This window comes from Lycium ferocissimum, chromosome 5, assembly GCF_029784015.1.
Source record: "Lycium ferocissimum isolate CSIRO_LF1 chromosome 5, AGI_CSIRO_Lferr_CH_V1, whole genome shotgun sequence".
Classification (NCBI taxonomy): Eukaryota; Viridiplantae; Streptophyta; class Magnoliopsida; order Solanales; family Solanaceae; genus Lycium; species Lycium ferocissimum.
In genome coordinates, this window is record NC_081346.1 from 58,842,681 (window position 1) to 58,866,643 (window position 23,963).

The following is a 23,963-nucleotide window of genomic DNA, read 5'->3' on the forward strand; positions in this document are numbered from 1 at the left end:
AAAACCCGACTACCACTCGCCACGTCAACATCGTTCTTTCAAAACGCAGCAGTATTTTTCTTTCAAAACATAGCATATACACTATATACGTGCCCTTGCAAATATATTGTATGCGCGTGCATACAATATTAATGTATATACATCGATACATTATAGATACACTAATAGCATATACTTAGTATGTGCACGCATACAAGAATTGTGCCTACAATTTAGGGATACATGTATCGATGTATATCTAAAAGTAAAATATAGCTATATCTTATAATTATTTAAAAGTACCGTTATATAATGTAATTATGGAGCATATAATCAGTTACATTACGTAATTTTTTCAATAACAAGACCTCTCCTATTGGGCTTCAAGTGATGGGCTAGAATGACTCCAAAATGATAAAAACCAGCCCAATAACTAAGCCCAAAAGAAAGAGATTTTTAACACATCAAACTCCACTATCAACCCTTTGTTCTTCATCTTCTTCACGTTCTCAGCCATGGCTGCCTTAAACATTTCATTTCTAGCAAAACCCCATTCTACCCTTCCCATTATCTCCAACTTTTCTTCCCAAAATGCCCCTTCCTTTTCCTCATATTCACTCCCCAAAACCTCCCTTTTCCCCCCTTCCATTATTACCCTTCGACCCAAAACCCGAACCACCAACACCCGCCACGTAAGCACCGTTATTGCTGCAGCTTTTAAAAAGCTATCTGAAACAGACCCTTTAGCAACTGATGAAATATCTGGAAGGTTCCCGAAGGAATCAGGTGTGTATGCGGTGTATGATAGTAATGGTGATCTCCAATTTATTGGTATATCAAGGAACATAGCTGCTAGTGTTGTTTCACATAAAAATTCTGTACCCCAACTCTGCTCTTCTGTAAAGGTAACAACTTTTATTAGTTTAAACTTTTTGCTGAAAGTCTTGCTTTAATTTTGTTATATGTCCAATTTATGTGACACTTTTTCGCTCATCTAAATTCAAACTACTTAAACTTTGACCAGCATTACCCCCTCCATCCATTTTTTACTGGTCCATGTTTGACACCCTTAAGAGTACTCCCTCCGTTCCAATTTATATGAGGGTGTTTGACTGAACACTAAGTTTAAGAAATAAAGGAAGACTTTTGAATCTTGTAGTCTACAACAAGCCAAAGAAATTTTTGTGGCTAGAAATCATTTCATTAAGGGTAAAAGGGGAAGTTTTAAGTAAAGTATTTCTAATTATAGAAATGTATCATACTGTACTAAAACAGAAAATGTATCACATAAATTGGGACAGAGATAGAGGTAGTAATCAATAAAATGATTAGTTTACTGTATCACCCTTTGAATATAATAAATTTAATATTTTGGGAAATGCATTTGGAAATAATTATTGTTAATAATAAGGGTAAAGCAGGAACTAAGTGATAAATTATCTCTTGATTTTCAAGCTGGACAAGTAAAAGTGGACATTTATTTTAGTAAAATGGACAAGTAAAAATGCACGGAGGTGTTATAAAATACACTCTCTCCGTCTCAATTGAAGTGTCTTAGTTTGATTGGACACGGAGTTTAAAAAATATGAGGAAACTTTTCAATCTTGTGGTTTTGAATTAAAGATGTGTGTAATGTACTAAACTGTCCTTTGAATTTTGTGGTTTTGAACTTGCCATGTATGATGTTTGAATTGTTAACTTATTAAATATAGTAAAAGGCAGGGACAAACCAAAAAGGATAGTAAGACACTTAAATTGGGACGGAGGGAGTAGCTTTTTTATCATATTGACATGGGAAGAATTGCAAATGAAAGTACCTTTCGTATAATTGTTGAACATCTAAATTTTTATTTTGAAATATTGAGTTGATCTTCCTTATGAAAAATAAAAATAAAAAATTGAGTTGATCCAATCCAATTCGGCTTCAAAGATTAGTCAAATTGACTCTCGGGAATCGGAAAGTGCCACATAAGTTGGGACGGAGGGAGTATGATGCAAAGCGTAACCCATTCCAATCCCGGATAAAGGAAAAGAGTTGGGATAAGTTGCTGTAAGTTGAAGATTAGAGTAAAATAATCTAGCTATAGTGAAAATTTTGATGTGCTCACCTAAGCAGGGTTAAATGGACCTGAATTGAGTGGAATGTATACAGAGGATTTATATAGCGGACCCAACTAATTGGATTGAGGCGAAGTTGATTGATTGATTCTATGGAAAATAGTTAGGGATTGAGAGAACATATTTCTCATTTTGGCTATGTTGGCAAAAGGATAAATTGGATTGTTACTTTTGATCATGATGCTTCTTGGTGATGCTATGAGGCCCACCTGCTGAATCTTTCCCGGGCTACGGAGATTTAGAAATGAATTTGAATCAGCATGTCCAAGTTAGAGTAAAGTAATATGCACATTAATAGTGAAATGCACATTATAGTGAGAATATATGGAGGACCTCTTTTTATTTGTCAAAAAAGGTTACTTCATGTTGCATGTTCTTTCTTGAGTTAGTCATATATGCTTGTGGCCTGAGAAATGAAACCAATTTTACGTCTTCTTAAAAATTGTCGTGCCATTCTTCCATTGGGCATAGGAATTTTGTTCCTAGCCTTGCTTCACCTTGTGTTATTTGAGCTCGATTGACCGGGGATTGCTTCTATAGTCTAGTTGCTAGCAAATGTCACTGATTTTTGTGTTGTAGCTTGCAAATCATGAGACCACACTTTGGAGCATCAGTAGAGTTGCTTCCTTGTGACCGGTAGGTCACGTGGTTAAGACGTTGCAGTAGGTCACGCCAAAATAGCCTCTGTTAAGAATTCATCACCAACTTAAGTAATATCTAAGATCTTCATGAAGAATCTAGAATATTCAAAGAGTTGTAGAGAATTGGGAGGAGAACTCTAGAATGAGAATTCTGGAGTGATTCTAGAAAAATCTAGTTAGCAATATGCTAGAAGAGAGTAGCAAATATCTTTCACTAGATCCTTCCATCACCACCTATAAGTAGCGGTGATTCATTTGAGATGTAGGTGTGCTCAAATAATGAGAGTGTACTCAAGTAAGCAAGTACGAATTGAGTCATTAAGTGAGAAGTGTGGTAGCATAAGTGAGAATTAAGAGAGTTGCTAGAGTGTGAGTGCAAAAGAAAATTGAGTGTAAAGAGTTGTAAGACTGAAGTTGGTCCTTACTTAGCAATAACAAAACTCAAGTTGTGAGCAACCATTTTTGCCCAACATTTCTCAACAACCTCGTCTCTAAAATGTAAGGCAAAGACTGCATATATATGTCCCCTCTCCCTTTGCTCCAGCACTTGCTGCAGAATACATCATGTGCAGAGTAAGCCTTCAAATTTTCCAAATCATAAATGGAGCAAATCCTTGGAGGGGCTAATCACATGGTTGCATAGCCAGCAGTAGCCTCATTTGTGTTACTCAGGGTCCTCTTTTTGGTTCTTTTTGCCAGTTCTAGTGAGTCTGTTTAAACTTTTCTTGCGGTAGTTGGAAAGTAACGGGGACTAGTCATTGCTAACCTGCGATTCCTGTGGAGATCATTTCCTGATATCTTCCTTCCTTTGTCCCAAGCTTAGTGTTCAGCTTATGGTTATATCTTGATAACTAACTTGGAAACCAGCTTTTGCCCAGAAACCAGCTTTTGTGGGGGGAACTTGTCTGGAACTTAGGACAGCAACGGGACCCGGATGAAAGAAACCCAATGATCGCTCCTTGTAAACCCAGAATGACATATTTTTTCAACTATGAATCTTTGATACTCAAAATGCATGGTCCAACCACAGGAACTGAGTACTCTTTGGTAGGAAAGAACGAAGTTATCTGCTTCAACTAGTGCTAGGAGAGCGAGCATAGCACCAATATCCTCATTATTGTTGATCATCGTTCTGTCTCCATCTACAGATGCCACTTCTGTGCTGGTTAGCTTGATCAAGCTAAGAAAAAAAAAGTTCTTTTGATGATTAAGAAATCCGTCTTGAGCTGACCTCTTTGGGCCAACTGCAGCCTTCCGCTTTCTACCTTTTTCCGCTTAAATACCGGAGTTAGTTCGCTTGGCGCAGGGCTCGAATAAACTGATATAGAAAACTTGTTTTTCAGTGCTTAAAGTTGCTAGAGTTGGGAGATTGTGCTAGATGCACACAGGCGGTCCACACTTATGATTGAAGGCATTTATTTCATTTTAGGTTACTTACCTCACTACATTATCCATCGGCGGAAAACAGACTGGTATTTGGTTTGGTTGCTGATGGGCATCCTGCAATACCATCCTTTTTCTGCTGCCTTTAATTAGCATTCTTGTTCATTATAACATGTTTTACATGACATAGTGCAACTGCGAAGGGGAAACATAGCAAATATATAGTAATTTGTGGCAGTGTTATCAAAGGCGAAAAACGCAAAAAAAGCACTGAGATCTGTTGGGGCTTTAGATGCAAGGTGCAATTGCAATTAAAGCGTAAGCTTTAATGAATAAAGGCGCAAGTAACTTCATGAATAATAATTATTAGCACAAATGAAAATTATATTGACAAAAGAATTTTAAAAAATAAAATTAAGAGAAATATTTCTTGTTTACTGTCGCTTCTTCAGGACAACATCCATTGGTGATGAGGCGTACAACTTATTTCCCTGCACTGAAGCGCCAGCCTATTTTGCATCTAGCTTCAGGGCTTAAGCGTGCCTTGAGCAAGCAATTGATAATTCTGCGATGTGGAATTATAATTTATAGTGCACATAATGCACACCATGCTGGATAAACATCCTCTTTAGTTTAGAGCATAAGTAGACTTCCAGTAAGCAGCATATACTTGGCCAAGCATGTTACTATTATTTGACATATGACCATTTTCTAATAATCTTATGTGAATGTGAATGTGAATTTGTCAAACATCACATGTACTGTTATTCTTGCTTAGAATCTCAACTGCTGTGACCATACATCAGCATATTCCTTTCTGTACCTTGAATATTACAAAGGATTCTCTAAGCAGCATAAGCATAATAAACTGCCTATCTTCTTAACTCTGAAAGACAAATCTGTACCGGTTGTTATTTCTGTCGAAGTGTTTCACGTTTGTTTCTCTCCTTCTACACTTTTAGGATCTTCAAGGCTAAATTCTTCCTTTGAATACTTAATAACTGGTATGATGTTTGTAGGTTGGTGTGGTTGATGAGCCAGATAGAACAGCTTTAACTGAATCTTGGAAATCATGGATGGAAGAACATATTGCGACCAATGGAAAGGTACCACCGGGTAATGAACCAGGAAATTCGACATGGGTACGTCAGCCTCCAAAGAAGAAGTCTGATCTAAGGTTAACACCAGGCCGTCATGTGCAGTTGACAGTGCCCTTGGAGGACCTCATTGACCGGCTAGTGAAGGAGAACAAGGTGGTTGCTTTCATTAAAGGGTCAAGAAGTGCACCACAATGTGGTTTTTCACAGAGGGTAGTAGCCATTCTTGAAAGTGAAGGTGTCGATTATGAAAGTATCGATGTCCTTGATGAAGAGTACAACTCCGGGTTGAGGGAAACATTGAAGAACTATAGTAACTGGCCTACGTTTCCGCAAATTTTTGTGAAGGGTGAGTTGGTTGGTGGGTGTGATATCTTGACCTCCATGTATGAGAAGGGAGACCTTGCCAGCTTGTTCAAAAGCTAAATGTTAAAATTAGTAGTAAAGAGTGTAACTTTGTTGTAAGAATTACACATCTTTTGAACTAATTCACTCATCAGATATCTGGTGTTGTGGAAATAGTGGAATAGTTGGAAGACGAAATTCATTTTCCCGTGTACAAGAGAAATTTGTTATAAGTAACAACTGGAGGCATATTGTTTTATTAAGAGAGTGATAAAAATGGTCCTTTCTTTGGTGGTAGGTTTAAAATAGTCCCTCATGACATGAGGAATTTTGGTCCTTTTAAGTTTACCAAAAGTAAGCAATTTTGGTCTCCATTAAATATTTATCAAATTTTGATTGTTAAATTTAATCAGAATGGTGAAAATGTATACTCTTTCTGTTTCAATTTATCTGAACTCATTACTATTTGGAGAGTCTACGAGGTGGTTCTTTGACCACATTTTTCTTACATTTTTTCAAAATTATTTGAATTATAAATTATCATGACTTATTATACTTTTTATATATTTTTCAAATATATAAATTTTAGTTATACAAACTTGAAATATCTGTCAAAATTTATGATCAAAGTTGTAAAGTTTGACCCTCGTAATCCGAAAAAGTTCACATGAATTAAAACTGAGGGAGTAATATTTAACAAAAACTCGCATTTAGAAGTACAGTAATTTGCAATTTATGTTATTTTTGGCATATCTCAAGAGTTTGGTGTAGCTCTTTGAAGTGCAATTTTTGTTTATTGTATGTGTCTGGTGTAGTTCTTTATGTTGCAGTTTTTGACGGAAACTTTTGGTGTTTTTGGTTAAATATTTTTTTCACAGTTTGGCCGAAAAATTATACTATACTTGTTTAGCCATGAAATTTTTTCACTTTTTTTTCGGAAAATTATTTCACTTTAATTGGAAATCAGCGTTGCCATGAAAATTCCAAATACAACTTGAAGTTATATTTATAATTTGAAAAACAACTAAAATCTTGTTTTCACTTTTTTACTTTTAATACATCCAAACAACCAAATATTCTTTGCAAAAATTATAACCAAACACAACTTCATCTTCAACTCCAACTCCAAAATTCCAAATAAAGTGAAAAATATTTGATTTTCATGGCCAAACGCTTACTACTATATATATATATATATATATATATCCTTGGCTTTTTCATGTGTTTACTTTTTATATTTTGAATTACATTAATGAAAATTTTAACCCCGACATCGAACGAGGGAACATGATATTTATACTGGTGAAACATAATAGATATCTCGTGAAATAGTTGGATTTGAACGCAAACTAATGAAAAAGCAAACTACTAATATTGTAATATATATAAAAAAAAATGTAGAACATGAGTTGGTGCATGGTTGCCTAAAGAACAACTAGTGCGTTGGCGGCCGAGTGTAGGAATATACCCAAGCTAGTTTTACTTATTCCCTCTCCTAATATACGTGGTATAAAACTGGCTGCAATGTTGCGACTCGACACATGCAAGAGTCTGCGACTTAAGTAGCACAAAAAAAAAAAAAAAATTTAGAACCAAAATAACATAAAAAAAAAGAAGTTAGAAAAGTAGGTTTCACGCACAGAATATGTGAGTGAAAGAGGGTATTTTTTTTTTTTTTTTTTTTTTTTTAAGCTATCAAAATCACATTTTTTTCATACTTTGGGCAAAAATTAGTCATGTTTCAAAACCCCGAAATATCAATATTTTATATAGAACTTAATATCTTTTTTTGCGTACAATAACGTCGGCTCATTACATCAAGTATACCTAAACGTTTAGATCGTCGTTTTAGGGGCTGTAAAGCGCCCCGAAGTAAGTTTTGTTTGTTTGGAAACTTGTCATCTTTAGATCTAAGTGTCATATTTTATAGAGTTTTGATTTAAGTGTTTTATTATTTAGTCAAGTCGAATGTACAAATAAAAATATTATATTAAAAAATAATTCATCCAATACGAGAGGTTCAACCAATATATAATATATCTCATTCAATGCTCCCACCAAGGTTTGATCCCATGTTGTTGGCATAAAAAAGAAGCAAGTAAAAAAGAGAGGCTAAACCACCAAGCCAAAGTGGTGTAAGCAACAAAATAGACACTTTTTATTTTTTATAATGTTCACTAATGCTATCTAACTCGTTTTCATAAATTGAATTTCGAACCTCGAAATTGACATTTGAAACATCATTACCAAGGGATTAGCATCTCGAAATAGATTTTTTATCATTAGATTTTTACTAAAGATGAATGAAATTTTTGCACAAATTTGGGGCAAAATTCAAATTGAATAGGATAATGGGCGATTTTTGGAAAATTGGCTCGGCCAAACCACCTGCAGTTTGTCCGCATAGATCTCGAAAAAATACCCTGAGTAAAAAAAAAATCGCGTAAATCGGACATCCCAGCGCAAAGTTATGACCATTTAAAGTTTCAACAATTTATAACTAGTTTTCTACCTATGCTCCTGTCCTTATTTTTTATTTACGTCAAATTTTCTATGATACATAAATTAATTAAGGTCATGCCACAACGTTAAGGGTTTGGAGCTACTCAAATTTAACATTTAACATGGGAATATATCAATTTTTTTCATCCCACTGTAAACACAATTCAACATTTGTTTCCATTAGCAATCATAAAAATGCAAATTTGTCTCCCTCTATTTGCATAATTTTCAACGTATATACCTCCCATGTATGTATGGGCAACACGTTTTTTGGCCTCTCATTTTATGGCATCTCATGTGGGCAACAAGTCCGTGATGGTGCAAGTACGTCTCGTGGTGGCAGAACATCTCGGAGTAAAAGAGCCTCTCGTACTTGAAGTTTTATTTTGAATATTTTGTTATTGTAAAAAATGATGTATTACTTAATGCAATGAATTATTTTTGAATTATTTTGAACCTCTCGTATTTGATGAATTATTTTTGAATATTTTTATTTGTACATTCGACTTGACTAAATAATAAAACAGTTAAATTAAAACCCTATAAAATATGACACTTAGATCTAAAGATACAAGTTTCCAAACAAACAAAACTTACTTCAGGGCGCTTTACAACCCCTAAAACGACGATCCAAACGTTTAGATATACTTGATTTAATGAGCCGACGTTATTGTACGCAAAAAAAGATATTAAGTTCTATATAAAATATTGATATTTTGGGGTTTTGAAACATGACTAATCTTTGCTCAAAGTATGAAAAAAAAAACGTGATTTTGATAGCTTAAAAAAAAAAAAAGTACTCTTTCACGCATGCACACGACCGTGCGTGAAAGGACCAAACTCAAAAAGTTACAGTTTGGTTCTTTCACGCACAGATTCTGTGCGTAAAACCTACTTTTGTATTTTTTTTTTTTTGATGTTATTTTGATTCCAAATTTTATTTTTTGTGCTACATAAGTCGCCGACTTCACATGCAAGGGATGAAAAAAACTCTACGTTGTGACAACCAGATGAGGACAAAAAGCTGATGGTTTCTGAAGTGTGTCCATGTCCTTTTGTTTACGTAAATGAAATGTGTTTCTCATTCTGAAATGGTAGTACTAACACTCAAGACAAAAGCCACCGCTTCGAAGACCCTCCCCATCCACCTAACTTAGGCCTCGAGGGGTTTTCTATGTTAATTATTCTTTACTGTTTGTTCCCCCTTAACTCTATCGAGTTAGTGGCTTAGATGGTCACTCAACTTATGATAATTAGCAACTTAATCGCTTAACTTTATTTTATAGTTTAAAAGCTACTCAATTTTGTTTAGTTAACTTTAATTGTTATTTTAGTAATTACTATAAAAAGCAGGGGAGAAGCACTACTGAAAATCAATACTGTGTTGGATCAACTACTTCAATTGAAGCGTTCTAAACTCAAAACCACTGAACGGGTCGTTATATATATATATAGAGTTTGGCTCTAGGTTGCTAAATCAAGTAATAGTAATTTTCTCTCTTCCTTTTTTTTTTTTTTTATTTTTTTTACGTTTTAACTACTCCCTCTTTCCCAATTTATATGAGGGTGTTTGACTTGACACGAAGTTTAAGAATAAAATGAAAACTTTTGAAACTTGTGGTCTAAAATAAGTCATGGATATTTACGTGGCTATAATTCATCTCATTAAGAGTAAAATGAGAAGTTTGAAGTTAATATTTTTACTAAATATAAAAAGATATCTAGTTTTTTTTTTTTTGCCATGCTTTCTCTGGAGCCCAGGGTCTTTCGAAAACAACCTCCCTACCTTCCAAAGGTAGGAGTAAGGTCTACGTACATTTTACCCTCCTCAGACCCTATTGCGAGATTCACTGGGTATGTTGCCGTTGTTATATGAAAAGATATCATTTGTCGTTGTTATATAAAAAGATATCATATTTTTTGGCACTGATCAAGAAAAAGAATGTCGCATAAATTGGAATGGGAGCAAAAGGCAGTGCATTTTGAAACTAGTGCCACCGAGTCACCCTATAGGACATGGTAAAAAATACCACAGGCTTCTGCCGTTCTCGTCACCTAAAAATAGAATTGTTTGATCTCATCCTATGAAGCCAAGTAGGATTGACAAGTGCCTCTTTCATCACATTGCCAAGTTCCTCTTTCTCATTAACTTTCATGTTCCATTTCTACCCTTAAAATTCCTTTCATTTAGTCTAGTAGAAGTTTCGAGAGAATTCCTAACAACTAAGCAAAATACCCCAAAAACAAAAAAGATTTAGAAATTCATTTCACTCTTCACTAAAATACAAACCCCTTTTCAACAATTTTGTATTCCCTCCTCCATTTTTACTTATTCTGTATTAACTTGATACATCTCTTAAGTAACAATAAATAGAATTACAGTTTTATTATATCATCCTAATTATTACTAAATCATCTAATTATTGAAATCACTTAAACATATTTTAAAAGTTGTGTGGTTACTAATAATATCTTGAAGTTTCCAACTCAATAATTAATAATAAGGTTAAAATGAGTATAAAATGAAAAATAATATCTTAATTTTTTAAACTGAATAAATAAAAGCAAACATCTATTTTGTAGTATACATGACCGTAAAAATAGACTGAGGGAGTATATTGTTTGAAAAATGTCCCCTCTTTAAATACACGGTACAAATATCTCCCTCTCTGTTTCATCATTGTCACCACTTTCTTTCTTTTCTTCTACTCTCTGTTCTATTTCTTCTTAGAACTCCAAAAAGAAAACCAAGTATGCCACCTGGCTCATATGAAACAAACATTAGTTCATTTTCATCCTTTTTTCAAGGGTGGTTACAACGCCAAGAACAATTCTTGAATGAAATTATCATAGCACAAAACACACTTAATGAATCACAAGAGGGTGTTATTCGAGACCTTATTTTTCGTGTTCTAGCTCATTACCAAGAATACTATGAGGAAAAATCAAGAATGACACATAGAAATGTGTTTTACATGTTTTCACCTGCATGGTTTACACCATTGGAAAAAAGTTTTTTTTGGATTGCAGGGTTTAAACCAGGTTTAGCTTTTTCACTTGTTATGAATTCTGTTAATGATTTGAATGAAAATCAAGTTGAGAGGATTAATAGGTTGAGAGTTGAAACAAGGGTTGAAGAGAAGAATCTTATGGACGAATTGGCAAAAATTCAAGAAAGCGTGGCGGCCCCACCGTTGATGCGACTAGCACAGCAGTTCGGAATTGAACTACCGTCAGGTATTGATTATTTCGTCTAAAAATTTAAGTTGTTAGAGAGAACGTATTTTTAGTTACTCCCTTTAGCCCTTTAGAGGGTTTGAAAATAGTTTACTCTATCCTGCGTCGAGCAGGAGTTTACTTGCTTTTCCTAGCAGGGTTAGAGTTAGACTTACATCCGTTCTCTAGCAGGGCCAGAGTTGACTTACATCGATTCTCTAACTAGTTCCTCGATTAGTAGTTTTTTTTTTTTTGGGAGGAGGGGGTGTTGATGGCTTGTATCTACTTCTAATCTACTGTAGAAGAGAAGGTTCATCGAAACAATTATTTATTTCAATTTAGATTTTCGTCTCTTTATTTTTTTAAAAAGGATAAAAAAGGGAGGGTGTGGGGAGAAATGACAAGAATATATTGAAAATAAATTTGGAAAAGATCATGCAGGCGGGAGTTCAGGAAATTATCGTTTTACAAGTATCACTTTAAGAAATCAAGAAGTTAATTATTTATTTCAAATTTACGCTTTCTTCAATAAGTGATCCATATAATTTTTTTTAATAATTATTATTCGTTTAAAGATGGGTAAATGATTATTTAATCAAAATAACCGTTATGATTAATAATCATTGTCAAAACCTGAGACGATATTTGAAAATGACATTAGGGAGTACGTAATCATGTTATGCTAGTTTGATTTCCTCTTCATGGACCAAACATGTGGAATTTTAATTATTTTTTTTGCTTTTCGTAATCATTTTCCTCTTCATGGACCAGACATGTGGAATTTCTATTATTTTTTTTGCTTTTTGAAAGGCCGCAAGAGTTGAACCTAGGATTTCTTGCCTGTTCTGATACCATATTATAGTGCATGATAATTTTCATTTCACAGTTCACTTCCTTCACGTGTTAGTCTGAATTCCTCTTCATGGACAAAAAATGTGGATTTGTTTTTTGGGCCTTTCGGAAGGCAGTAGGATTTGAACCTGTGACCTCTCGTCATGCGGCCTATCTAAACAACCTCTCTATCCCACAAAGAGATACTACGACCGCGCACCCCACCCTCCTTGGACTCCATTTGTTGGAACACACTGGGTATATTGTTGTTGTTGACCTCTTGTCTGATACCATGTTGTAGTGCGTGACGATTTCATTTAAAAGTTTGCTTTTAATTACTTAATTATTTATGCAGACAGAGAAATCAGAGAAGTGGATGAGAATATAGAGACACTAAGATCAGCCATGGAGATTGTGGTGACAGATGCAGATAGGTTAAGGACAAGAACAGCAGAAAATGTGGTGGGAATACTAAATCCTTTGCAGGGTTTAAGGTTTTTAATAGCAGTAGCACAACTTCAACTGAGAATAAGGATGATTGGAATGCAGAGAGAAGCTGAGAGACATCAAATGGATACTTCAGATGGTTGGTAGATTTGATTTTGCACTACACTGATTTTGGTGAACTTTTGGAGATTGATGATGATGATCATGATAGATTAGCAAGGTTTTTGTTTATATTTTGAGACTTTTTTGATAGTAATTGTAAGATAGGAAGTTTTTTTTGTGTTATGTCTAAGTTTGGACTTTTTTTTGTAGTAGTAGGGTACTAGGTTGTAATTTTTTTTAGCTAGGCATATATATATATATATATATATATATATATTATAAATATATATAAAGGCCAATTTTTTTAAAAATTATAGACCCCATATATATTAAACAACAACTAATATTAAAAAATAGTGCAATTAATAATGTCAAAAAAAAAAAGTTTCTATTAAAAAATCAAACAATATTCATGTATTTTTATCCTTTATTGCTTCTTCTACTAGAGGGTACTACACATGAATAAAACACTTATAATGAAGTTTTGGTAATGTGACCTAAACTGACAATATTATATTAATCGTGTTTTAAACATATGTCCCATATGACAAAATCAATGTCACCAACTTTTAAAAAACGTATAGACCCCATATATATTAAACAACAACTAATATTAAAAAAATACTTTTGTGCAAATTAATAATGTCAAAAAAAAAAAGTGCCCCCATATTAAAAAATCAAACATAATATTCATGTAATTTATTTTGTATCTCATTAAGTCAATAAAAATAATACATTTTTAATTTAGTAAAAAATTAATTTTAAACTTCTATTTTCCCTTAATGAAATGCTTTCTAGCCAAACAAATTTATATAAGTTTAAATTTATGAACAAACTACAATATTATATTAATCGTTTTAAACATAGTATCCCATATTTTGACAAAATCAAGCAAGTTAATAAAAAAAAATTTATATATTTAGAAACTATATAAAAAAACTATAAGTCATGATAATTTATAATATATATATATATAAGTATCCGGAAAACGTGATTAAAAAAAATTATAGACCACCATATATATTAAACAACAACTAATATTAAAAAAATAGTGCAATTAATAATGTCAAAAAAAAAAAAGTTATATTAAAAAATCAAACAATATTCATGTAATTTTCTTTCATTATTAAAATAATGCGTGTCAAGTCACATATCCTCATATAAATTGAGATGGTGGGAGTAATAAAAGTTTTAAATAGAGAACAAAATAAATAATATTATATTAATCGTGTTTTTAAACATAATATCCCATATTGACAAAATCAAGTTAATTATATGTACTTTTTTTAAAAAAATTATAGACATCCATATATATTAAACAACAACTAATATTAAAAAATTCTAAAGAAATTAATAATGTCAAAAAAAAAAGTGCCCCCATATTAAAAAATCAAACAATATTCATTAATTTTCAAAGTATCTCATTAAAATAATGATATAATTGCCACGTTGTATTCGTAGCAAACACTAATATAATAAAGTTTTAGATACGGAGAACAAACTACAATATTATATTAATTGTGTTTTGAACATAGTATCCCATATTGACAAAATCAAGCAATTAAAAAAAAAAAAAAGGGCTTCATCCCTATATATTTAACAACAATTAAAAAAAAAAAAGGTGGGCCCCATAATTGTAATATATATATATATATATCCTAATATAATAAAGTTTTAAAAAAATTATAGACCCCATATATATTAAACAACAACTATATATATATATATATATATATATATATATATATATATATATATATAAGTGCCCCCATATTAAAAAATCAAACAATATTCATGTAAAAAAAAAATTAAGTCAATAATGATGTATTCATTAGCAAACACTAATATAATTAAGTTTTAAATACGGAGAACAAACTACAATATTATATTAATCGTGTTTTAAACATAGTGTATATATATATATATATATATATATATATATATATATATATATATATATATATATATATATTAAACAACAACTAATATTAAAAAATAATGTCCAAATTAATAATGTCAAAAAAACACCATGCAATATAAAAAATAAAAATAAAAAAAAGAAGAAACTATATAATTTTCAACCCATGCTATCGTCCGTTAAGTCCCTTAAAAAAAAAGGGATGTATTCATTGGCCCCATACTAAATAACACCGAGCAATAATTACTACTATATAGAAGCATGGGTCTCAATAACACCGAGCAATAATTACAATATTATATTAATCGGTCTCAACCCATGCCATATTGACAAAATCAAGCAATATATATATAAAAAAAAAAAGTGAATCCCATATTAAAAAAACAAACAATATTAAAAAAAAAAAGTAAAAAAGACACCAATCAATATTAAAAATATATATATATATATATATATATATATATAAAGTGAACCCATATTAAAAAAATAAACAATGCAAAAAAAAAGTGCAAATTGTGGGCCCCATATTAAATATATATATATATATATATATATATATAAAAAAATATAGCAATATAAAAAAAAAAAAAATGGTGGGCCCCATACTCCTAATATATATATATATATATATATATATATATATATATATATATATATATATATATATATATATATTAATTAATAATTTTGAACATAGTATCCCATATTGACAAAATCAAGCAATATAAAAAAAAAAGTAAATCCCATATTAAAAAAACAAACAATGTAAAAAAAAAAAAGTGCAGACTTTGTATTCTTAGCAAACACTAATATAATAAATTTTTAGATAAGGAGCATAAACTACAATGTTATATTAATCGTGTTTTGAACATAGTATATATATATATATATATATATATATATATAAGTAAATCCCATATTAAAAAAATAAATAATGTAAAAAAAAAAAGTGCAGACTTTGTATTCTTAGCAAACACTAATATAATAAAGTTTTAGATACGGAGCACAAACTACAATGTTATATTAATCATGTTTTAAACATAGTATGTATATATATATATATATATATATGATATCATATATATGCATAAAGACAAAAAGGGTGGGCCCCATACTAAACAACACCAAGCAATATAAAAAATAAAAAAAAAAAAAAAAGAAACTATATAAAGCATGGGTTTAGACCCATGATTCGTCGTCCGTTGTCCCTTAAAAAAAAGAAAAAAAGGTGGGCCCCATACTAAATAACACCGAGCAATATAAAAAAAAAAAAAAAGGAAGAAAAAAAAGTGGAACTCACCATCTCCAAACTCATGGGAAAAAAAAGTGGACCCCATATTAACAAAATCAAGCAATATCAAAAAAAAAAAAAAAAAAAGTGAACCCCATATTAAAAAAAAATATAATGTTAAAAAAAAAAGTGCAGACTTTGTATTCGTAGCAAACACTAATATAATAAAGTTTTAGATACGGAGCACAAACTACAATGTTATATTAATCGTGTTTTGAACATAGTATATGTATATATATTATATGCATAAAAATAGTGCAAACTAATAATGTCAAAAAAAAAAAAAGTGCACCCCATAAAGGGTGGACCCCATACTAAACAACATCAAGCAATATAAAAAAAAAAAAAAAAAAAAAAAAAAGTGGAACAAGCCATCTCCAAACTCACGGTAAAAAAAAATGGATCCCATAGTAACAAAATCAAGCAATATAAAAAAAAAGTGAACCCCATATTAAAAAAAAAATAATGTCAAAAAAAAAGTGCAGACTTTGTATTCGTAATAAACACTAATATAATAAAGTTTTAGATACGGAGTACAAACTACAATATTATATTAATCGCGTTTTGAACATAGTATGTATATATATATATATATATATATATATATATATATATATATATATATATATATATATATATATATAGTCAAAAAAAAAAAAAAAAAAAAAAGTGCACCCCATATTAAAAAATCAAACAATATTCATGTAATTTTCAAAGTATCTCATTAAGTCAATAATGATGGATTCATTGCGTATCAATCCATTAGTGGGAGCAAATGAAAATTGCTTTTCTTCAAAAGGTTAAGTAGTCAAACTATATATTTTTTTTTTTATATTAGCCGAGATCTAATCTAGATATTAAAGTGTTGTATTTGTTATTCCGCCATGTCATTTATTTGTTATGTTTACTAAAATAAATATACTTAAAATATTTATATTTTAAAAATAAGATAGAATTTAATTACTTTTTTATTTTTATTCTTACTCTAATAAATGTGAAAAGAGATTAATGTCGTAAAAAAAAAATCAAATGGAGATCAAATAATGAATAAGGTAAATTAGTCAAATTATAATTCTAATAGACGTTTTCTTAAAAAACCATGCAAAAGATAACATGACAAGTAAAATGAGCTAAACCGAGAATATTTACCAAAAATTAAAAAATAGTATTTCTTCGTTTAAATAGAAAATCAATTTCTACTTTGTTTCGTTTTAAACATGTAAAATTAATTTAATAATTTGAATTAGAATTATCCAAATCAAAACTTGATAAAAAATAATAAGTATTTTACACCTTTAAATTAATCGAATTAAAATTGAAAGTATCAACTGATGCTTAAATATTGCTATTGTTTTATCTCAAAGAGAGGAAAATAGTTTCCTTTTAAACAAATCTTCTCTTTTAAAAAATATTAATAAATTTGCCGATTTTGTATTCGTAGCAAACATTAATGTAATAAAGTTTTATATATGAATACAAACTATAATGTTATATTAACCGTGTTTTGAACATAATATATATATATATATATATATATATATATATATATATATAAAATCACTATTCAAAGACAACTACATACACATAGATGCACTATAATCTAAAGTGTTGGGCCCGTGCGCAGCACGGGCATAGGCGGTCTAGTAGAGATAGAAAAAAGGGATAATTGAAGTACATCCAACTAGGAAAAGAAACGAAGAAGAAAAGATATTGAGTTGCATTCTAAAGAAATAGAGATAGAAAAAAGGGACAATGAAGTAAAACTAATGATAAACATATGCCTGGTTTATATATTACTAACAAATTTACATGCTTTAATCTACATAGACGTTCGCTTTAAATACATTCAAATGCAGAGTTGTGAATCTTTCGTTTATTTTTCTTTTTATCGAATTGATTTTATAAATAATTAAATTTTATTTTTAAGAAGATTTGAAACATTAATCAATATATTCCAACATAGCAGCCTCTTCTACTTTATAAAGAAAGATATATCAAGGAAAGTAATTACGAAATATCATAGTAAATTTATCACTTACAAGATTAAGAACAAGTAGGCAATTGTAGTATTTCAAACCAAAATATTATTTTTGAAATTATATCTAAATATAATTATCCATTTGGATTTTAGTATAAGAATTGGAGCACGGGCTTAACATTACTCGTATATATATATCCCATAAGACTTGGGTGAATGTTTTACCTTGTTTTGCTTTTATAAGAGGTAATATAACTCTGTTGTGTTGTCTTTGAATCCGTGTGCGTGTTGTTGGATTTTTCAAAACTTTGTGTGGGTTTTTGTGCCTTGTTTAATATATGTAAACAAATTCTTTTTGTTATTTAACTAGTGAATTGAGGGATCAGGTGGTAGAGGTTAGGAGGGTCACTGATAGGATGATGTCGATTAAGGTGGTCGTTGAAGGGCTCACTTTGAACATTATTAGTGCGTATGCGCCGCAAGCGGGCTTAGGCGAGGAGGAGAAGAGGCGCTTTTGGGAGGATTTGGACGAGTTAGTGGGCATACCGCCTACTGAGAAGCTATTCGTGGGAGGTGATTTCAATGGGCACATCGGGCCTATTTCGGGGGGTTATGATGATGTGCATGGAGGTTTTGGCTTCGGGGATAGGAATGGAGGAGGAGTCGCACTTTTGGATTTCGCAAGAGCTTTGGGTTGGTGATAGCCAATTCGAGTTTCCCAAGAAGGAGGAGCACTTGGTAACCTTCCGTAGTTCGGTGGCTAAGACTCAGATAGACTTTTTACTCCTTAGAAAGGATGATAAAGGTCCGTGCAAAGGCTGTAAGGTCATCCCGAGTGACAACCTTACAACCCGACATAAGCTTTTGGTGATGGATTTAGGGATCCAGATGACGAGAAAGAAGAGGGTCGTGGGTGATCGGCCTAGGATCAGATGGGGGAGTTTGACCATGACTAGTGCCCTGGAGATGGGAAATAAATTAAAGGCTGTGGGCGCCTGAGATAGTAGTGGAGATGCAACCAGTATGTGGGATAGAACGGCTAGTTGCATTAGGGTAGTAGCTAGGGAAGTGCTGGGGGTCTCGACAAGTAGTCGTGGTGGGCATCGAGGGAATTGGTGGTGGAATGGAGAAGTGCAAAGGAAGGTGGAAGCAAAGAAGATGGCGTATGCGAAGTTGATAGAAAGCAAGGATGAGGTGGAGAAGTGGACGAATAGGGAACTTTATAAGATGGCGAGGAAGGAGGCGAAGTTGGTGGTTTCGATGGCAAAAACGGTAGCTTTTGAACGCCTTTATGTTGAACTAGAGGAAAAAGGCGGGGATAAGAAATTGTTTAGGCTAGCCAAGGCGAGGGAGAGGAGGGCACGTGATGTGGATCAAGTGAAGTGCATCAAGGACGAGCATTGCAAAGTATTGGTAGAGGAGACTCACATTAGACGGAGATGGCAGTCATACTTTCGTAAACTCTTGAATGAAGAAAGGGACAGGAACATTGTGTTGGAAGCTTTAGAACATACATGGAGTCGTCACGATTTTGGGTATTACAGGAGTATTAAGGTTGAGGAGGTTAAGGGTGCTGTTCGTAGGATGCGCAAGGGAAGAGCGACCGGACCTGACGAGATTCCTGGGGAATTTTGGAAGATTGCGGGCTCGGCAGGTTTGGAGTGGCTGACTAGGTTGTTTAATGTCATCTTTAAGACAACAATGATGCCTGAAGAATGGAGGTCGAGTGTAATGATCCCTTTATACAAGAACAAGGGCGCTATCCAGAGTTGCAACAACTGTAGAGGTATCAAGCTGCTAAGCCATAATATGAAAGTGTGGGAAAGGGTAGTGGAGATGAGGGTGAGGAGAGGCGTATCTATTTCGGTAGAACCGAGCCGGATTCATGTCGGGACGCTCAACTATAGAAGCCATCCATCTTGTAAGGAGACCGGTGGAGCAAGATAGGGAGAGAGAAGAGGACTTACACATGGTATTCATCGACCTAGAAAAGGCTTACGACAAAGTTCCAGGAGATACTTTGGAGATGCGTAGAGGCTAAAGGTGTACCTGTGGCGTACATTAGGGTGATCAAAGACATGTATGAGGGAGCCAAGACCAAGGTAAGGATAGTAGAAGGAGACTCAGAGCATTTCCCAGTTGTGATGGGGTTGCATCAAGGATCGCTCTTAGTACGTTTTTATTTTCCTTGGTGATGGATGAATTGACGCGTCATATTCAAGATGAGGTGCCATGGTGTATGCTTTCGCGGATGACATGTCCCGATCGACGAGACTCGTAGCGGAGTTAACGCTAAGCCGGAGGGTTGGAGACGGTCCTGCTGAGTCTAAAGGGTTCAAACGAGTAGGACCAAGACAGAGTACTTGGAGTGCAAGTGCAGTGAAGCACCTCAAGAGGCTGGCGTGGAAGTAAGGCTTGGTACCCAGGCCATCCAGAAGAAAAGTAGTTTCAAGTTCCTTGGGTCTATTATACAAGGCAAATGGGGAGATTGACGATGATGTCACACATCGTATTGGGGGTGGTGGATGAAATGGAGGCTCGGCTTCGAAGTGCTATGTGATAGAAAGGTGCCACCACAACTTAAGGACAAGTTCTACAAAGTGGTGGTTAGATCGACTATGTTGTATGGGGCGGAGTGTTGGCCAGTTAAGATCTCTCACGTTCAAAAGATGAAAGTTGCCGAGATGAGAATGTTGAGATTGATGTGTAGGCACACCAGGAGTGAAAGGGTTAGGAATGAGGCTATCCGGGACAAGGTGGGAGTGGCCTCGGTAGAAGACAAGATGCGGGAAGCGAGACTAAGTTGGTTTGGACATGTGAAGAGGAGAGACATAGATGTCCCGGTGCGGAGGTGTGAGAGGTTGGCCATGGATGGTTTCAGAAGAGGTAGGGGTAGGCCGAAGAAGTATTGGGGAGAGGTGATTAGACAGGACATGGCGCAGTTATAGCTTACCGAGGACATGACTGTCACGACCCAAACCGATGAGTCGTGACGAGTGTCTGACCTCTAGCGACCAAACACCCCTATTCTCCTATCTGAACCTTACTGAATCTCAAGGGCCTACAAGAGACTTAAACTGATCTCATAAATGGGTGACATCATGAACTTGGTACAACCTGTATATACATAAACATGCTGGAAGAACAAAGGCAAGCCAACTAGGCTGCTACTTATACTGTACTCAAAAGAATAGAAGCCGACAAGGCTACATCATCCGACTAATACATACAACCGTCTCTGACGTACCTCTTTCCGGAATAAAGCGTAGAAAAGGATAGGACAGGGCCCCGTCATACCCATATGCATGTACATCTCAAAAGGGCTAGCATACCAAAAGATGCCGACTCCGGATCAATAGAGCACCGACCACCGTTGGATAGAAGTCTGCTAAAGCCGGGACCATCCGTCGGTCTACCTGAACCTGTTGGCATGAGCGTAGCCCCCCGAGCAACGGGGAGTCAGTACGGATAATGTACTGAGTATGAAAGGCATAAGAACCACATGTATATACAAGAATCATGAATAAGATCTAAACTCATAAGCTGAAATGACTATCTGCATGTACTTGTATGAACTAGTATCTGTATGTATCTGCATAAATCTGTGTACCTGACAATGCCACTGTGGGCGCATAATATGCATGCTCATGCCTATCAATGAAGGTCATACATCTATATATAGATGTGCGTGTATAACGCCTGTCAAGCCTCTATGGCATCCCATCATATCGTATCGGCCTCTCTGTGGCCATCATCATATACATTGCTGCGCTACGTGCAACCCGATCCCTATATCATCATCCCACGCGCACCCAACCGATCGTGGTAATGCGTGTATAACACCTATCTCTCTCTCTCATACCCCACATATATCTAATATTCGCATATAACGCCTTCTGGTCACGGATCAATGTACATAGATATATAATGAATGTAATGCATGAATAAACTGTATACATCGAACTGGACCCATGAACAGAAGGAACACTTATAAACGGGGTACATGAACATCAAAGACTGAAGTACTCCTAATGCTTCTAAGAGTAGAGTAATATGGAAGCTCGCTTACTCGCTTGTTGGCTCATATCATAGGATCATGCCAAAAGAAAGAAAAAAATAGCCTTAACATACCTTGAAGTATATCCAATCGTCCAACTTCTACCTCTTGAACTTGTAAATCTACAATTAAGATAACATAGGCCTTAATTAGACTATTTACCTCGCTTACTAACCATCTTTTGATATATATAGAACTTAACGATTTATGGACAACATTTCCCTTGTAAGCTTACAACTCTTCAACTTCACATTCGGTCCAACATCAACCACAACAACAAAGACAACACTCATATATCAAAATACACTTAAATTCATTTCCAATCATCTCTTAAAAATAACCCCAAATCACCATCTTACCCCTCATCAACTTACCACTTCCATAAGTATCCTCTCTTCACTTAAAATCACTAAAACTCTTGATAATTAACTTAAATACAAGGGTAGAAATCATTTACATACCTTGAGGGGTCTAAGATTCCAAGGATCAACTTCAACTCCAACTTCCTAAGCTTCACAACTTTGAATAACCCTAGAAACAACCTTCTTCTTCCCAAGCTTGGGTTTACGGGGCTCGGATCTTGCCAAATCACCACTATAATGATAGAAAATGTTGGGAGTAAATATACTAGGGTTTTTCTCTGATTTGGAAGAGAGAAAATGAGGAATAGGGTCGCGGACCACATATTTATACTTGGAATTAAAAAGTCCCCAGCGGTACGGTTCGACGAGCGGGTCGACGACCCGTCGACTTGCCCGTCGACCTGTGCTTGCAGATTTCAGGGCTGCGGAACCCTGTCGACGCCGCACAATGACGGCCCGTCGACCATGTCGACGACTTGTCGACGATGACTGGTGTCTGCAGATTTCTCAGATTCAGCTCAGATCACGTCGATTCGATTCGTTCAACTTCTAATCCTGTAAATTACCAGGGATACCTTTGTACACGGGGTAAGACACTTTCTATCTCTAAAATTCGGACACGGGTCTCAATTCCAAAGGCATACCCGACTATGAAACCATAGGTTCCAATATGACGAGAACGAGAGGCATAACAATGACCTTAGATAGGAGGGTATGGAGGAATCAGATTAGGGTAGAAGGCCAGTAGATAGTATCGTTTATCCTTTCATATTAGTAGTCGCATTATCGCGATATAAGTTCTTGTGCTTTGATTTCTGCTACTATCTGTTATTTTCTGTACTTTGATTATCTTATTTTATCTGTGATAGCTACTTCCCCTTTGCAAACTGCTTTATCATGGCTTAATCACTTTCATTATTTTCATTTCCATATCGCTTTGAATTTCTTGTCCTTATATGGCCTTTTTTTATGCTTTCATTGAGCCGAGGGTTTTTCGAAATGTGCCGTCCTACCTTGGTAGGAGTAAGGTCTGCGTACATTCTATCCTCCCCAGACTCCACGTTGTAGGATTTCACTGGGTTGTTCTTGTTGTTGTATTTAACTTATAAGTTGGACTTGTGTTGTAGCGGTAGGCATATATATCCCATAAGACTTGGGTAAATGTTTTACCTTGTAGCTTTTATAAGAGATAAGTTCGTTGTGTTGTCTTTATATTGTGTTTGTTATTAGTTCTATGTAGCTTGTCTTTTCCTACTACTTTTGAAAAAGAAGTTAAAAAATATTAGTACTGCCCAACAGTACTCTACCTCATCTTTATCCATACTAAAAAATTTGTCTGCGCTTCGCGCGGTAAAAATTAAATTCATAAAGAAAATATATTCTAATATTTGATTAATATTAAATATTCAAAAAAATACAAACATGAAATTCGGAAGTTCTCATTGAATTCACAAACTGATCTTCCTCTAATATTTGAATATTAAAAAATATAAACATTAATTAAACAAAAGTGAAAAAACAATAATAAAAAAATGACTTAAAAGAAATCAAATACATCCTATACAAAGAAGCTCACTTTGTAGTCATCTCATTCTCAGTCCTTAATCCACTATGTTGAATGAATAATTCATCAAATGGATTCAACCATTTGAGATTGGAAAAGTGGCTAAACACATAATTGATTTTGAAACCCATA

At 33.8% G+C, this 23,963-nt stretch overlaps 3 protein-coding genes across 3 annotated transcripts in view; all 3 read left to right on the forward strand.

Moving 5' to 3' along the window:
- Positions 1 to 450: 450 nt before the first annotated feature.
- Positions 451 to 5,858, forward strand: LOC132056963 (bifunctional monothiol glutaredoxin-S16, chloroplastic). The gene is made up of 2 exons (XM_059449370.1): positions 451 to 884; positions 5,141 to 5,858. Exons 1-2 carry the CDS (start codon positions 495 to 497, stop codon positions 5,642 to 5,644), a joined length of 894 nt encoding a protein of 297 aa, XP_059305353.1. The 5' UTR covers positions 451 to 494; the 3' UTR covers positions 5,645 to 5,858.
- A 4,841-nt stretch (positions 5,859 to 10,699) lies between these two features.
- LOC132058442 (protein ZW2-like) lies at positions 10,700 to 12,888 on the forward strand. The gene is made up of 2 exons (XM_059450938.1): positions 10,700 to 11,302; positions 12,468 to 12,888. The coding sequence occupies exons 1-2, from the start codon at positions 10,819 to 10,821 to the stop codon at positions 12,704 to 12,706; spliced, it is 723 nt and encodes a 240-aa protein (XP_059306921.1). The 5' UTR covers positions 10,700 to 10,818; the 3' UTR covers positions 12,707 to 12,888.
- Positions 12,889 to 18,871: 5,983 nt separating this feature from the next.
- The window catches only part of LOC132057863 (uncharacterized), a 6,471-nt gene continuing 1,379 nt past the window's right edge, over positions 18,872 to 23,963 (forward strand). The window contains exons 1-2 of the mRNA XM_059450451.1: positions 18,872 to 19,423; positions 19,544 to 19,690. Of these exons, the coding sequence (XP_059306434.1) occupies positions 18,872 to 19,423; positions 19,544 to 19,690 (699 nt within the window). The remainder of the gene's footprint in view (positions 19,424 to 19,543; positions 19,691 to 23,963) is intronic.

Coding starts and splice junctions, on each gene's coding strand:
- LOC132056963 (XM_059449370.1), top strand. CDS start 495: ATGGCTGCCTTAAACATTTCATTTCTAGCAAAACCCCATTCTACCCTT. Junction 885..5,140: donor AACTCTGCTCTTCTGTAAAG/GTAACAACTTTT, acceptor TGATGTTTGTAG/GTTGGTGTGGTTGATGAGCC.
- LOC132058442 (XM_059450938.1), top strand. CDS start 10,819: ATGCCACCTGGCTCATATGAAACAAACATTAGTTCATTTTCATCCTTT. Junction 11,303..12,467: donor CGGAATTGAACTACCGTCAG/GTATTGATTATT, acceptor TTATTTATGCAG/ACAGAGAAATCAGAGAAGTG.